This window comes from Pelophylax lessonae (assembly GCF_965119305.1).
Source record: "Pelophylax lessonae genome assembly, chromosome: 5".
NCBI classification, from domain to species: domain Eukaryota; kingdom Metazoa; phylum Chordata; class Amphibia; order Anura; family Ranidae; genus Pelophylax; species Pelophylax lessonae.
This window is the reverse complement of record NC_138772.1, coordinates 560,978,606-560,993,527: the sequence shown is the minus strand read 5'-3', so window position 1 is coordinate 560,993,527 and position 14,922 is coordinate 560,978,606. Positions and strand designations below refer to the sequence as shown.

The 14,922-nt window shown below is 45.2% G+C and overlaps 1 protein-coding gene across 1 annotated transcript in view; it reads right to left on the bottom strand.

Moving 5' to 3' along the window:
- Positions 1-13,103, bottom strand: part of LOC309555480 (uncharacterized protein) — a gene marked incomplete at its 3' end in the record, with an annotated part of 50,796 nt that extends 37,693 nt beyond the window's left edge. Inside the window, exons 1-6 of the mRNA XM_082257509.1 lie at positions 12,788-13,103; positions 10,291-10,395; positions 6,301-6,411; positions 3,155-3,238; positions 2,774-2,884; positions 995-1,105 (exon numbers count right to left, since the gene is read on the bottom strand). Of these exons, the coding sequence (XP_082113635.1) occupies positions 995-1,105; positions 2,774-2,884; positions 3,155-3,238; positions 6,301-6,411; positions 10,291-10,395; positions 12,788-12,884 (619 nt within the window). The 5' untranslated portion in view covers positions 12,885-13,103. The remainder of the gene's footprint in view (positions 1-994; positions 1,106-2,773; positions 2,885-3,154; positions 3,239-6,300; positions 6,412-10,290; positions 10,396-12,787) is intronic.
- Positions 13,104-14,922: the final 1,819 nt, after the last annotated feature.

Here is a 14,922-nt window from a genome sequence, read left to right as displayed (position 1 = left end):
AACATAACAGCAGCACACATAGTGCTCCCCATAGCCAAACACAGAAATCACAAAGGCATGTTTAAATGAGAAGAGAACATTTTTGAACATGCCTTTTTTATTATCATTAGCCCCATTTGCTGCTTGCTAAGGGTGGCTTGGAGGGAATCTAGGGGGTTGCATTGGAGGGTTTTTTTTTGTTTTTGTTTTAAGGCAAATGTTGCCTAAACCAAATGGGTGAACCTGAAGACCATTGATAACAAAGGCATATTCAAAAGTGAGAGGTCCACTAGGGATTAAATTACAATAATATGGTCATTATTATTACAATACACGGGGAACAAATGGGCAATCGTTACAATATGCAGGGAAAAGAAGCAATATGTGGAAACAAGCAGACAATGGTCACGCTATGCCAACGCTCCTTTTAATATCTACTAAATTACCATTTCACACAAAAAGTTTAAATATTTCATCAGCTCCATGTTATTGTTAGAGAAATGAGGTCCTCAATGAAAGTTCTGATCTACAATCCTCTCTATATATTATTGGGTTAATTTGAGAAGATCCATGTTCTCCACACAGAAATTTCCACCATGGAGCCATTATAGAGACTTGGGATGCCATACCTGGGTGGGGGTCCACAACTGCCGTAAGGTAGGTGGTGACAGTGATCACCTCTCCGGTGGGGAGGGCCAAGTCTGGGCCTGCGCTAGCATTGTACACCGATGGCTCTGTAATATAAATACTGCAATCATTATTGTCTTCTCAGTCTAAGTCACAGCTGTCCAACTAGAAACTTTCCAAAGAATCTTTGAACCCCAAAAGCTCAATGAACTTAAAAAGGTTTAAACATTTCACCCAGCAGCTCCCAGGTTTCGGAGAATTGAGGTCCTCAATGATTACGCTGATCTACAGTCCGCTGTATATAGTATCAGGTTCATACGAGCAAATTCAGATTCTCCACATAGAAATTCCCCCCATAGGGACACTGTGTGGATGTTAGATGCCATACCCGGGTAGGAGACTCCTCCTGGCTCTGTTGTAGGGTTGGTGGTGACAGAGTTCTTCTCTTCAGCGGAGAAGGAAAGGTCTGGGCCTGCACTGGCATTGTACATCAATGGATCTGTAATAGAAATACTGGAATTATTGCTGTCTTCTCTGCATAACTCATAGTTGTCCAATTAGCGGCTCTCCAAATACTTTTTGTTTCCTTAAAACTCCATGGAAGCTACTGAAACCATAAAAAGTAAAAATATTGAATGGAGCAGTTTTTAGTTGTAAGATAAACAAGACCCTTAATGCTCATTCTGATCTAAATCCTATGTTATCTAGTATCAGTGTGACGGTGGCGGGTATCAGACCCCTGGCCTTCTCATCCACCTCGTGACCAAAGACCAAGCAATCTCACACCCTGCCGTCACTTGCGTAACAATGCCACTCTCATTTGCACCCGGTACACAGATTGTCCAGCTTGCGGGACCACAATCTAGATGCAAGCAGACTGAGAGCGATTGTCACTGGGCTAATTAAACGATTAACCCTTTCTCTGCCACCACCTCTACGTTATAATGAGCCTAGAGGATGCTCGTGATTTTACAAATATCAATTATGACTTTAGAATAACCGTCTGTAACACACACTGTCACCTCAGACAAGAATGTTTCAGATAGGTTAGCCTAAACAGTAGCGCTCTTTCAGGAGGCAGGTTCTTTTGGGTCAGTTTGCGTTTAAGAGCTTAGAGACAAGGTTAACACTTTTCAAAATAAGGTTTAACTATAAGATCGGTTAAAATTGGTGCAAATAAAAATATTTACAGAAATATGGGTTACAAAGAAATAGAGACACAATACAGCAATTTAGAAATATGAATATAAAGAATGAAAATACTTGCATTAAAACTGTCCTGGTATTACCTTCATTTCAGAAGCTGAACAGGTATGATTGGTTCCCCTTGAGCGATGTTATGGCTTGGATGGTAGGATGAGAACTGACTCTTTATCAGTTCCTGTCCTTTTTCTCTGACCCCCCAGGGGGTGTCACCAGAAGTACTTGGCCAATAGGCTCTGGGGCCATAAACTGCTAAGGGACCTCCCGGTTTGACAGAATATTAAAAGCACTCATATCTTGAAATATGTAATGGTTACATGCTTGAAACTGATATTTTATGGTCCGGTTTTGAATTGGCTTTCCACAGACACTAAACATGGGTTATCTCGGAATAACCTCTGACATGTAAGGCATCTGATCGCTAGCTTGTCTTTCCTAGGCATGAAGGTGTTCATGTTGGATCTTAATTCGATCGGTATTTTATGGGGCATCCAAATATCTACTTTTTGGCAATGTGTTATGTTCAGCTAAAAAGGTATGATTTGAGCATGGATCGTGAGATGTAAATTAACAATTTGGCTTGGGGAATTTACAAGGCAACTTCACTGGACATCTGCTCAGACCCCATGCTGTCCTCGGAGACCCAAATCCTGCTAGAAGGGCAGATAAGACTTTACAACCTGCCAGCCAGGATGTGTTTGGAGATAAGGCACTCTTTTGAGTGAGAGAGAGGGGGGAAGGAAATATCTCTGCTGAGTACACATCTGCTGCTATAGCTTAAACTGGAATGCTGCCTGTGTCACTGAACAAGATGGCTGCCCGTGGGGACAAGGATGGTTGCTCGCGACAGCTTTTAGGGTACTCCGGGCACAACATCATTACAATCAGGTTCATAAGAGCTTATCCAGATTCTTCATATAGAAGTTCCCTCGTGGAGGCACCATGTGGAAATCAGATGTCATACCTGGGTAGGAGGTCCCTCCTGTCTCTGGTGTAGCATTGCTGATGCCAGGAATCTCATCTCTGGGGGGGAAGGACAAGTCTGGGACTGCACTGGCATTGTACACCGATGGCTCTGCAATATAAATACTGAAACTATTATTGTCTTCTCGGCCTAAGTCATAGCTTTCAAACTAGAGGTTCTCCAAATATTCTTTGGGCTTTGAAAACTTCATGGACCAAAAAAAGTTTGAAAATATCACCCAGCAGCACTTAGCTTTAAGAAAAAGGAGGCCCTCAATGATAACTCTGATCTACATTCTTCTCTATAAAGTATCCGTATGATAATATTCAGGTTCTCCACATAAAGGTTCCTCATGGAGCAAACGTGCATCAGATGCCATACCTGGGTGGGAGGCTCCTCCTGTCCCTGGCGTAGTGCTGGTGGTGACTGTGATCCCCCCTCCGGTGGTGTACATTGAGCCCATTTCTATAAGACAAAAAATTGAGATGATCAGGAGTAGGGATGAAGGGAGACATTTCGGGGGAAAATATTTTAGCAGCAAAACTGGAATTTTTATCTTTACTGAAACTTCATCGAAATTAGTCTTTAGGTTCACCCAGCCGGTTTAGGCAACATTGGCCTTAAAAAACAAAGAAAAAACAAAAACGTTGAATGAAAGCCCTGAGACTCCCTCCAAGCTACCCTTAGCAAACAGTAAAAGGTGTTCCATGAAGAAATAAGGGTTCAGTAGCAACACACATAGTGCTCCTCAAAGCCACACATTATGAGAGCAGCACACATAGTGCTCCCCGTAGCCAAAGATGATGAGAGCAGCACACATAGTGCTCCTCAGCCGAACACAGGGATAACAGAGACATATTCCAATAGTGATAAGCCCACACAGTGGATTCAATTACAGTTATATGGTCATTATTATTACAATACATGGGCAACAAATGGGCAATCTTGACAATATGCAGAAAAAAGCATTTCAATATGTGGTCAAGAAATAGACAATGGTCACAATATTCCTTGTTCCTTTCAATATCTACTAAAATACTGCTAAACCCAACAAAGTTTAAATATTTCACCCATCAGCTCTAAGCTTTAAGAGAAATGAGGCCCTCGATGAAAGTTCTGATCCAAACTCCTCTATGTATTTTATTGGATTCATAGAGATTCCAGGTTCTCCACACAGAAGTTTCCACCCTGGAGCCACTATAGAGACTTGGGATCCCATAACTGGGTGGTGGTCCTCAACTTTTGCTGGGGTCCAGCCTCCCTCCCCTGAACTATAAAAAGGAAGAGGTTCAAAACACTGGGAAAAAGCATGGAGAACCTACGCTAAAGACTTGCTGGTTGTCAGGATGGCAGGTGGAGCCTGACTAATAGAGAGAACTCTCACCTGAGGAAAGGCTGCGATAGCAGAGCTGGATGCTGGATGGACACTAAGGTAAGTACTCTGATAAGGACACAGGTTCACCTGAGATGCGGAATCTAAGTGTTAGCTGGTTTTCACCAGAGCCCCTAGTGGTGGGGATGGACTACGCTGCAAGCTAGCACCAGGTCGCGGTCCCCAGGATCACCCAGCCAGGCAGAGTGCAGGTTCCGGTCCAGAAGCGGAGAAGCAGACAAGGGATAACCAAAAGAGTAGTCAGACGAGCCAAAGGTCAGGGCGGGCAGCAAGTAGCAAGGTCAAGAGGAAGCCGGGTCAAATAATCAGCAACAACAGGTACACAGGAACACAAGGAAGAGCTGAAGATAACACAGCAATTACCTGGAGTGACTGCTGTGTTTAAATAGGCCGTTTTGGCTCCAATTTAGTAGCCTCAAACTATTTTAAGGTAGCCTCGAACTATTCCGAGGTAGCCTCTGACTATTCCTAGGTAGCCTCTGACTATTCCAAGGTAGCCTCTGACTATTCCAAGGTAGCCTTGAGCTATTGTAAGGTAGCCTCTAGCTATTCAAGGCGCCTCTTCGTACGCGCATGCGCATAGGCATTCGCCGGTTTGCGGCACCAAACCGCATGCCAGTGGATCCCTGATACTGGGACCTTTGGTCTGCTATGGAATTCCAGTTCATCAGAAGAAACCTGGAACATGGACTTCTCTGTTAGAGCACCACCAAGCTTGGACTTTCCTCTAAGAAACTTCACCTGTGCAGGTAACCTGAGGCAGGCACAGTTAGATCCAGTTAGGGAAAAGACGTTACTGCCTGTTATACATGTTCTGCCGAAAGTTCAGTAAAGTTGTTTCAACTGCTCAAAGCTGCCTGGTCTGAAGTTACTCAAGGGTGCATGTGGGGTCTTGGCATCTCTCCAAGAAAACCAGGAATGAAACAGCATATTGGAGGTCTGTGAAAATCACTGCAGCACAAGGTTAGCCTGTGAGTCTAAGAAGAGAAGGAAGTTGCTATGGGCAACCACAGGAGGAAACAGCAACTAGTCGTTGGCGTGGTACCTGCTTAGGTGACGTGTCCTCCAGTAGCGAGGGGGTTCGTTGTTCCAACTGCTCCCTAGCTGTCTGTCTCCGCCGGTGTCTGGGAGCGTAACAGCGTTACAGAGATCTAGCGCTTAGTCAATAGGTACGCAAGGCAAGAGTTAACTGAGAGCATGCATGAGGTCCATGCTAGGTGCTCAGCGGAACCCCATTCTGTTACTGGGAGTAGGGTAACAGAGGTAAGCTGATTGGAGGAGTGGGCATAGGCTCTGCTTATCCCTCCTAATGCAACACATACACCTGTACAATTGTGTAGGACAAGGGACAACATCTCCTGGAGGGACTCCACATACAACACTGCACACAAGTGGCTCAACTCTGAGTTGGGGGACTGCCCCAATGTTTGATTCTTCATATGACCGTGGCCCCCGCCTGGTCCCAGGCATTGGTGAGCACACCTTCAGACGAGGTGTTACCCCTGTACTAGCATGAGTGACTCTGGACACCACCTGGCGTAGTCCAAAGAACCTACCTCAGTGGGGTAGTCCTCTTATGTGACCCAGAACTTGGCACCCAACGAGTTACCGGGAAGCATGGAAGAAAGGTCAATCAAGACCCCCCCCCCAAAGCCCCCCTACAGGTTTTTCAAAGAATCCATTTGTCCCATAGGCTCCATGGACCAAAAAAGTCCTAAGCATTTCACGCAGCAGTTCTTCGTTTTAGGAGAAATTAGGCCCTCAATGATTACTCTGATCTACATTCTACTTTAAATAGTATCAGGTTTATATGAGCATATCCAGCTCCACATAGAAGGTTCCCCCATACGGACACCACTGTGCGGATATCAGATGCCATACCTGGGTGGGAGACTCCTCCTGTCTCTGTTGTAGGGTTGGTGGTGACAGAGTTCTTCTGTTCAGTGGAGAAGGAAAGGTCTGGGCCTGCACTGGCATTGTACATCGATCGATCTATAATAGAAATACTGGAAATATTACCGTCTACTCTGCATAATTCATAGCCGTCCAACTAGTGGCTCTTCCTGAAAACTCCATGGATGCTACTGAAACCATAAAAATGTAAAATATTGAAGCCAGCAACTCTTAGCCATACCTGGTTGGGAGGATCCTCCTGTCTCTACCGTAGTGTTGCTGGTGCCGGGAATCTCATCTCTGGTGGGAAAGGACAAGCCTGGGTCTGCACTGGCATTATACATAGATGGCTCTGTAATATAATTACTGCAATCATTATTGTCTTCTCAGCTGAAGTCATAGCTGTCCAATTAGTGTCTCTTCAAAGAATCTTTGAGCCCCAAAAATCCCATGGACCAAAAAAGGTTCAAACATTTCACCCAGCAGCTCTTAGCATTAAGAGAAATGAGGCCCTCGGTGATAACTCCGATCTATATTCTTCTCTATATAGTATCCAGTTCATATGAGAATATTCAGATTCTCCACATAAAGGTTCCTCATGGAGCGAACGTGCATCAGATGCCATACCTGGGTGGGAGGCTCCTCCTGTCCCTGGCGTAGTGCTGGGGGTGACTGTGATCCCCCCTCCAGTGGGGTACAATGAGCCCATTTCTGTATTATGACAAAAAATTTAGATAATGAGTAGAGATGAAGGGAGACACTTCGGGGGAAAATAATTTAGCTACAAAATTGGGATTTTCATCTTTGTTGAAACTTTATCGAAATTAGTCTTTAGGTTCACCCAGTTGGTTTAGGCAATATTTGGCCTAAAAAAACAAAAACCTCCAATGCAAGCCCTGGGACCCCCTCCAAGCCACCCTTAGCAAGCAATAAAAGGAGCTCCATAGAGAATTAAGGGTTCAGTAGCAGCACACATAGTGCTCCCCGTAGCCAAACATGATGAGAGCAGCACACATAGTGCTCCCCGTAGCTAAACATAAAAAGAGCAGCACACATAGTGCTCCCCGTAGCCAAACATAATGAGAGCAGCACACATAGTGCTCCCCGTAGCCAAACATGATAAGAGCAGCACACATAGTGCTCTCCGTAGCCAAACATGATGAGAGCAGCACACATAGTGCTCCCCGTAGCCAAACATGATGAGAGCAGCACACATAGTGCTCCCCGTAGCCAAACATAATGAGAGCAGCACATATAGTGCATCCCGTAGCCAAACACAATGAGAGAAGCACACATAGTGCTCCCCGTAGCCAAACATGATGAGAGCAGCACACATAGTGCTCCCCGTAGCCAAACATAATGAGAGCAGCACACATAGTGCACCCCATAGCCAAAACATGATGAGAGCAGTACACATAGTGCTCCCTGTAGCCAAACATGATGAGAGCAGCACACATAGTGCTCCCCGTAGCCAAACATGATGAGAGCAGCACACATAGTGCTCCCGTAGCTAAACATAAAGAGAGCAGCACACATAGTGCTCCCCGTAGCCAAACATGATGAGAGCAGTACACATAGTGCATCCCGTAGCCAAACATAATGAGAGCAGCACACATAGTGCATCCCGTAGCCAAACATGATAAGAGCAGCACACATAGTGCTCCCCGTAGCCAAACATGTTGAGAGCAGCACACATAGTGCTCTCCGTAGCCAAACATGATGAGAGCAGCACACATAGTGCTCCCCGTAGCCAAACATGATGAGAGCAGCACACATAGTGCTCCCCGTAGCCAAACATAATGAGAGCAGCACATATAGTGCATCCCATAGCCAAACACGATGAGAGAAGCACACATAGTGCTCCCTGTAGCCAAACATGATGAGAGCAGCACACATAGTGCTCCCCGTAGCCAAACATAATGAGAGCAGCACACATAGTGCACCCCATAGCCAAACATGATGAGAGCAGTACACATAGTGCATTCCGTAGCCAAACATAATGAGAGCAGCACACATAGTGCATCCCGCAGCCAAACATGATGAGAGCAGCACACATAGTGCTCCCCGTAGCCAAACATAATGAGAGCAGCACACATAGTGCATCCCGTAGCCAAACATGATGAGAGCAGCACACATAGTGCTTCCCGTAGCCAAACATGATAAGAGCAGCACACATAGTGCTCCCTGTAGCCAAACATGATGAGAGCAGCACACATATTGCTCCCTGTAGCCAAACATGATGAGAGCAGCACACATAGTGCTCTCCATAGCCAAACATGATGAGAGCAGCACACATAGTGCTCCCCGTAGCCAAACATGATGAGAGCAGCACACATAGTGCTCCCCGTAGCCAAACATGATGAGAGCAGCACACATAGTGCTCCCCATAGCCAAACATGATGAGAGCAGCACACATAGTGCTCCCCGTAGCCAAACATGATGAGAGCAGCACACATAGTGCTCCCCGTAGCCAAACATGATGAGAGCAGCACACATAGTGCTCCCTGTAGCCAAACATGATGAGAGCAGTAGACATAGTGCTCCCCGTAGCCAAACATAATGAGAGCAGCACACATAGTGCTCCCTGTAGCCAAACATGATGAGAGCAGAACACATAGTGCTCCCCGTAGCCAAACATGATGAGAGCAGAACACATAGTGCTCCCAGTAGCCAAACATGATGAGAGCAGCACACATAGTGCTCCCCGTAGCAAACATGATGAGAGCAGCACTCATAGTGCTCTCCGTAGCCAAACATGATGAGAGCAGCACACATAGTGCTCTCCGTAGCCAAACATGATGAGAGCAGCACACATAGTGCTCCCTGAAGCCAAACATGATGAGAGCAGCACACATAGTGCTCTCCGTAGCCAAACATGATGAGAGCAGCACACATAGTGCTCCCTGTAGCCAAACATGATGAGAGCAGCACACATAGTGCTCTCCGTAGCCAAACATGATGAGAGCAGCACACATAGTGCTCTCCGTAGCCAAACATGATGAGAGCAGCACACATAGTGCTCCCCGTAGCCAAACATGATGAGAGCAGCACACATAGTGCTCCCCGTAGCCAAACATGATGAGAGCAGCACACATAGTGCTCCCTGTAGCCAAACATGATGAGAGCAGCACACATAGTGCTCCTCAAAGCCAAACATGATGAGAGCAGCACACATAGTGCTCTCCGTAGCCAAACATGATGAGAGCAGCACACATAGTGCTCCCCGTAGCCAAACATGATGAGAGCAGCACACATAGTGCTCCCCGTAGCCAAACATGATTAAAGCAGCACACATAGTGCTCCCCATAGCCAAACATGATGAGAGCAGCACACATAGTGCTCTCCGTAGCCAAACATGATGAGAGCAGCACACATAGTGCTCCCCATAGCTAAACATGATGATAACAAAGGCACGTTCAAAAGTGAGAACATTTTTGAGGGCGATCACCTGCCCCCCCCTTTCCTGCTTGGATAAGTGTCTGTAATGGATTTTGGCGTGGGGTCCCACGCCATTTTTTTATACATTTCGGCATGGGGATTCCAAAGGGCCTGGTATGGATTGGGAGGGGGGGCGGGGACTCAAGCTGTCTTTTATTTCAGAATTTTTTAGTTGCGGGGAACCCCACTGACAGCTGATGAGTCATTCATTGTTAGGGATGCGGTGGCCGGCTTCCCCGGCCTTCTCCTTAACAACCAGCTTGTTCTTCACACAAAATTTGAATCGGTCGATCATTTTAGACCGATCCAAATTCAAATAATTCTGAAATTTTGGAATTCGTTAGAAAACGAATAAACAAAACGAATTTCAACATTCTCATTTGGAGATTTGGATTCATACGAATCTCTGAATGACCAAAAAAAATTGCACATGTCTAATAAATACTGGAATCATTGTGATCTTCTCTAAGTCATCGCTGTCTAACAAATGGAACTTCAAAGATTTTTCGTCCCGAAAACTCCATGGACCAAAAAAAGGTTTAAACATTTTACCCAGCAGCTCTTAGATTTAAGAGAAATGAGGCCCTCGGTGATAACTCCGATCTATGCTAACGCTGTCTACACATCAATGCACTAAAACCCAAAAAGATTCAAATATTTGACCAATCAGCTTTCAGTCATAAAATAAATGAGGCTCTTCATGATCAATCTGGTCTAATAATCCACTGCATATGGCATCAGGATTATCATATCCAGGTTCACCATACAGACGTCCCCCATTGGGATACCATACCTGGATGTGAGGCTTCTCCTTTATCGGACGTAGTGTTGGTGGTGACATCCTCTCCGGTGGGGAAGGACAAGTCTAGATCTGTAGTGGCATTATATGTCAACGTCTCTGCAATATAAATAAAGGAATCATGATTGTCTTCTCCGCCTAAGTGATAGATGTCCATCTAACGGCTCTCCAAACATTTGTTTTTATGTCTTGAAAACACTAAAGCCCAAAAAGCTTTAAATATTTCTCCCAGAAGCTCTCAGAAATACGGCCTTCACTGAAAGTCATCATAGTTACATAGTTACATAGTTTGTGAGGTTGAAAAAAGACATCAGTCCATCCAGTTCAACCTAAGATGTGTGTGCGTGTTTGCTGTTAACCGTACATTGTATACCCCTGTATGTTGTACATTGTATACCCCTGTATGTTGTACATTGTATACCCCTGTATGTTGTACATTGTATACCCCTGTATGTTGTACATTGTATACCCCTGTATGTTGTACATTGTATAACCCCTGTATGTTGTACATTGTATACCCCTGTATGTTGTACATTGTATATCCCTGTATGTTGTACATTGTATAACCCTGTATGTTGTACATTGTATACCCCCATATGTTGTACATTGTATACCCCTGTATGTTGTACATTGTATACCCCTGTATGTTGTACATTGTATAACCCTGTATGTTGTACATTGTATACCCCTGTATGTTGTACATTGTATACCCCTGTATGTTGTACATTGTATACCCCCGTATGTTGTACATTGTATACCCCCGTATGTTGTACATTGTATACCCCCTGTGTGTTGTACATTGTATACCCCTGTATGTTGTACATTGTATACCCCTGCATGTTGTACATTGTATACCCCTGTATGTTGTACATTGTATACCCCTGCATGTTGTACATTGTATACCCCCTGTATGTTGTACATTGTATACCCCCTGTATGTTGTACATTGTATACCCCTGTATGTTGTACATTGTATACCCCTGTATGTTGTACATTGTATACCCCCTGTATGTTGTACATTGTATACCCCCTGTATGTTGTACATTGTATACCCCCTGTATGTTGTACATTGTATACCCCTGTATGTTGTACATTGTATACTCCTGTATGTTGTACATTGAATACCCCTGTATGTTGTACATTGTATACTCCTGTATGTTGCACATTGTATACCGCTGTATGTTGTACATTGTATACCCCTGTATGTTGTACATTGTATACCCCCTGTATGTTGTACATTGTATACCCCTGTATGTTGTACATTGTATACCCCTGTATGTTATACATTGTATACCCCCTGTATGTTGTACATTGTATACCCCTGTATGTTGTCGTCTTTAAGGTGCCCATCTAATAGTTTTTTCAAACTATTGATGCTCCCTGCTGATACGACTGCTTGTAGAAGAGAATTCCACATCCTTACTGCTCTGACAGTGAAGAACCCCCTACGTATTTTAAGGTTAAACCGCCTTTCCTCTAGTTTTAGTGAGTGGCCACGTGTCTTATTGTATTCCCTTTCTCTGAATAGTTTGTTCCTTATGCTCGGGTTGCCAGTACAGTATTTGTACATTGATATCATATCCCCCCTCAATCGTCTCTTCTCCAGAGAGAATAAGTTCAGTGCTTGTAGTCTTTCCTCATAGCTGATGTCCTCCATTCCCCTAATTATTTTTGTTGCCCCATCTACTTTCCATTCTATACGGTATCTGGTTTATATGAACATATCGAGATTCCTCAGATAGAGAACATCCCAGTCACCATCAACACTATGGCAGAGACAGGAGGAGCCTCCCACCCAGGTATGGTGTCCAATATCTGCACAGTGTCCCCATTGCACCCAGGGCACTTGCCCCTCCTGCCCCCGACCCTGGTAACAGGTCAAGATCTGGTTAGGGTAGTGCTAAAGCCCATATTTTTTAAATTACATTGTTATTTACCAATTTAGCATTGGCCAAAAAATGTTTAGTGACCACAAACTCATTTCAAAGTTCTTACAGCTGCAGAAACCTGCTTCCTCTTTGCCGCTTCCCTGAACTTCCTGTGAGGAAGTAAACACTATGCATGCCATCTAATTCTCCTACTTGTGGGCTACGTGTCCTACCGCCACCATTTCTGCGCCATCTTGTCCTGTTAGCCTGGCCTTGGGTTAAGGCTGAGTCAGCGTATAAACGTCTGGAGGTAGTCCTCCACTGTGAAAGGGTGGCCCCATAGGGCCCTGTAAGGCAACGCAGCCCCCCAAACATAGGAAGACTTGGGGCCGCGATGGATTGGCTCAATGAGGAAGATAGGGGAAGCAACATACAAGGGGTGTTGATGTCAGCGGCTCATTTATATTTAGGGTTTAGTGACACATGATCATGGTGGCCTCTTCCTTTGTCTACTCACAGAGGGCAGTCTTCTGCCCCTCTGATCTCTGCCCCCCTGTGCCCAGGTTATATAGTTCCCCCCCAGTATGTCACCCAGATGTACGACCCCAGAGGACGAGGACTCACCATTTGTGAAGGTCTCCTGAAGGCTGGTGCGCACTTGATACAGAATGAGGAGGACATGGAGAAGGTAGGAAGAGAACTTGTGGATCCTGGACACCATGATGGTTGGAAGGGTCACCCAGGCTTCACATCACAGGGTGACCGAGGATATCCCCATCGCTGGAGGTTATGAGAAGGAAATGTGTGAGAATGAGCCCTGGAGGTGCCGGAACACAGAGGGAACTCTCAGCATGGCATCCTCCTGTGAATGACCCAACGTTCATCGTCTCCGGACGTGGCTTTATTTGACCAATGAGAACAGAGTCCATTTTTGTGTACCTGTGGGAGGCACCAGAGGTTTGTTCCCCTCGGAGAGTATAGGGTGCGTATTGTCCCGGAGAGTCACTGTTTAGGAATTTGTGGAGTATAGGGTGCGTATTGATCTGGAGTCTCACGGTTTAGGAATTTGGAGATAAAAGTCTCACTAGCTGTCAATCACTGTGATTTGGGGAAAGCGCGGCCAGAAAGACAAAAAAAATACTTCCCACGAGTTGTCAATTTCCTAACTATAGACAACCAGCATGTGAACAGATAAGATACAGCGCTTCCGGAAAGATCTCACAGAGCTGGGATCATCTAAGATGTAAAGGTCCAGGTACTGGGGGTGATCTGAAATGTGACGGTCCAGTAATTGGGGGTGAGCTGAGGTGTAAAGGTCCAGGTGCTGGGGGTGATCTGAGATGTGACGGTCCAGTATTTGGGGGTGATCTGAGGTGTGAACGTCTAGGAATTGTGGTGATCGGAGGTATGAAGGTGAAGGAATTGGGGTAATCTAAGATGTGAAGGAATTGGGGTGAGCTGAGGTGTAAAGGTCCAGTAATTGGGGGTGATCTGAAGTGTGAACGTCTAGGAATTGGGGTGATCGGAGGTATGAAGGTGAAGGAATTGGGGTGATCTGAGGTGTAAAGGTCCAGGTATTGGGGGTAATCTTAGGTAAGAAGGTTCAGGAATTAGGGCGAATCAAGGTGTGAAGTTCTACTACTTGGGGTGATCTGAGGTGTGAAGGTTCAGGAACTGAGACTGATCTGAGGCCTGTGACTTACAGTGGATCCAGGAAAGTATTCACAGCGCTTCACTTCTTCCACATTTTATGTTACAGCTTTATTCCAAAATAGATTAAATTCATAATTTTCCTCAAAATTCTACAAACCCCTCCCCCATAATGACAACGTGAGAGAAGTTTGTTTAAAATCTTTGCAAATTTAAAAAAAACGGAAAAAAATCCCATGTACATAAGTATTCACACCCTTTGCCATGACACTCAGAATTGAGCTCAGGTGCCTCCTGTTTCCACTGATCATCCTTGAGATGTTTCTACAACTTGATTGGAGTCCACCTGTGGTAAATTCAGTGGATTGGAGATGATTTGGAAAGGCACACACCTGTCTATATAAGGTCACACAGGTAACAGTGCATGTCAGAGCACAAACCAAGCCATGAAGTCCAAGGAATTGTCTGCAGACCTCGGAGACAGGATTGTATGGAGGCACAGATTGGGGGAAGGGTACAGAAATATTTCTGCAGCATCGAAAGTCCCAATGAGCACAGTGGCCTCCATCATCTGTAAATGGAAGAAGTTTGGAACCATGTAAGTAGAAAATAAAGTGGCACTTTCAGACCCAGGAACTTGGAAACTTGAGTTTTATTCTTCAAATCAAAGGTACAACATCAGACAGGAACACAAGACAAACTGGACAGCAGACGCGTTTCACACCTTGTGCTTATTCATTGCTATTCATTATTCATTCATTGCTATGCAATGAATAAGCACAAGGTGTGAAACGCGTCTGCTGTCCAGTTTGTCTTGTGTTCCTGTCTGATGTTGTACCTTTGATTTGAAGAATAAAACTCAAGTTTCCAAGTTCCTGGGTCTGGAAGTGCCACTTTCTATTCTACTTACATGGACTTCTCAGGTTGCGGACCTTGGTGAGCACCCATTCCTGCAGGACTGCCACAGTTGCTCGGGATCCATCTGGCTCAGCTGGCTGCTTTCAGAGCGGTGATTTGTTTCTTTTTAGAAGTTTGGAACCACCAGGACTCCTCCTAGAGCGGCCGCCCAGCCAAACTGAGTGATCGGGGGAGGGGGGCCTTAGTCAGGG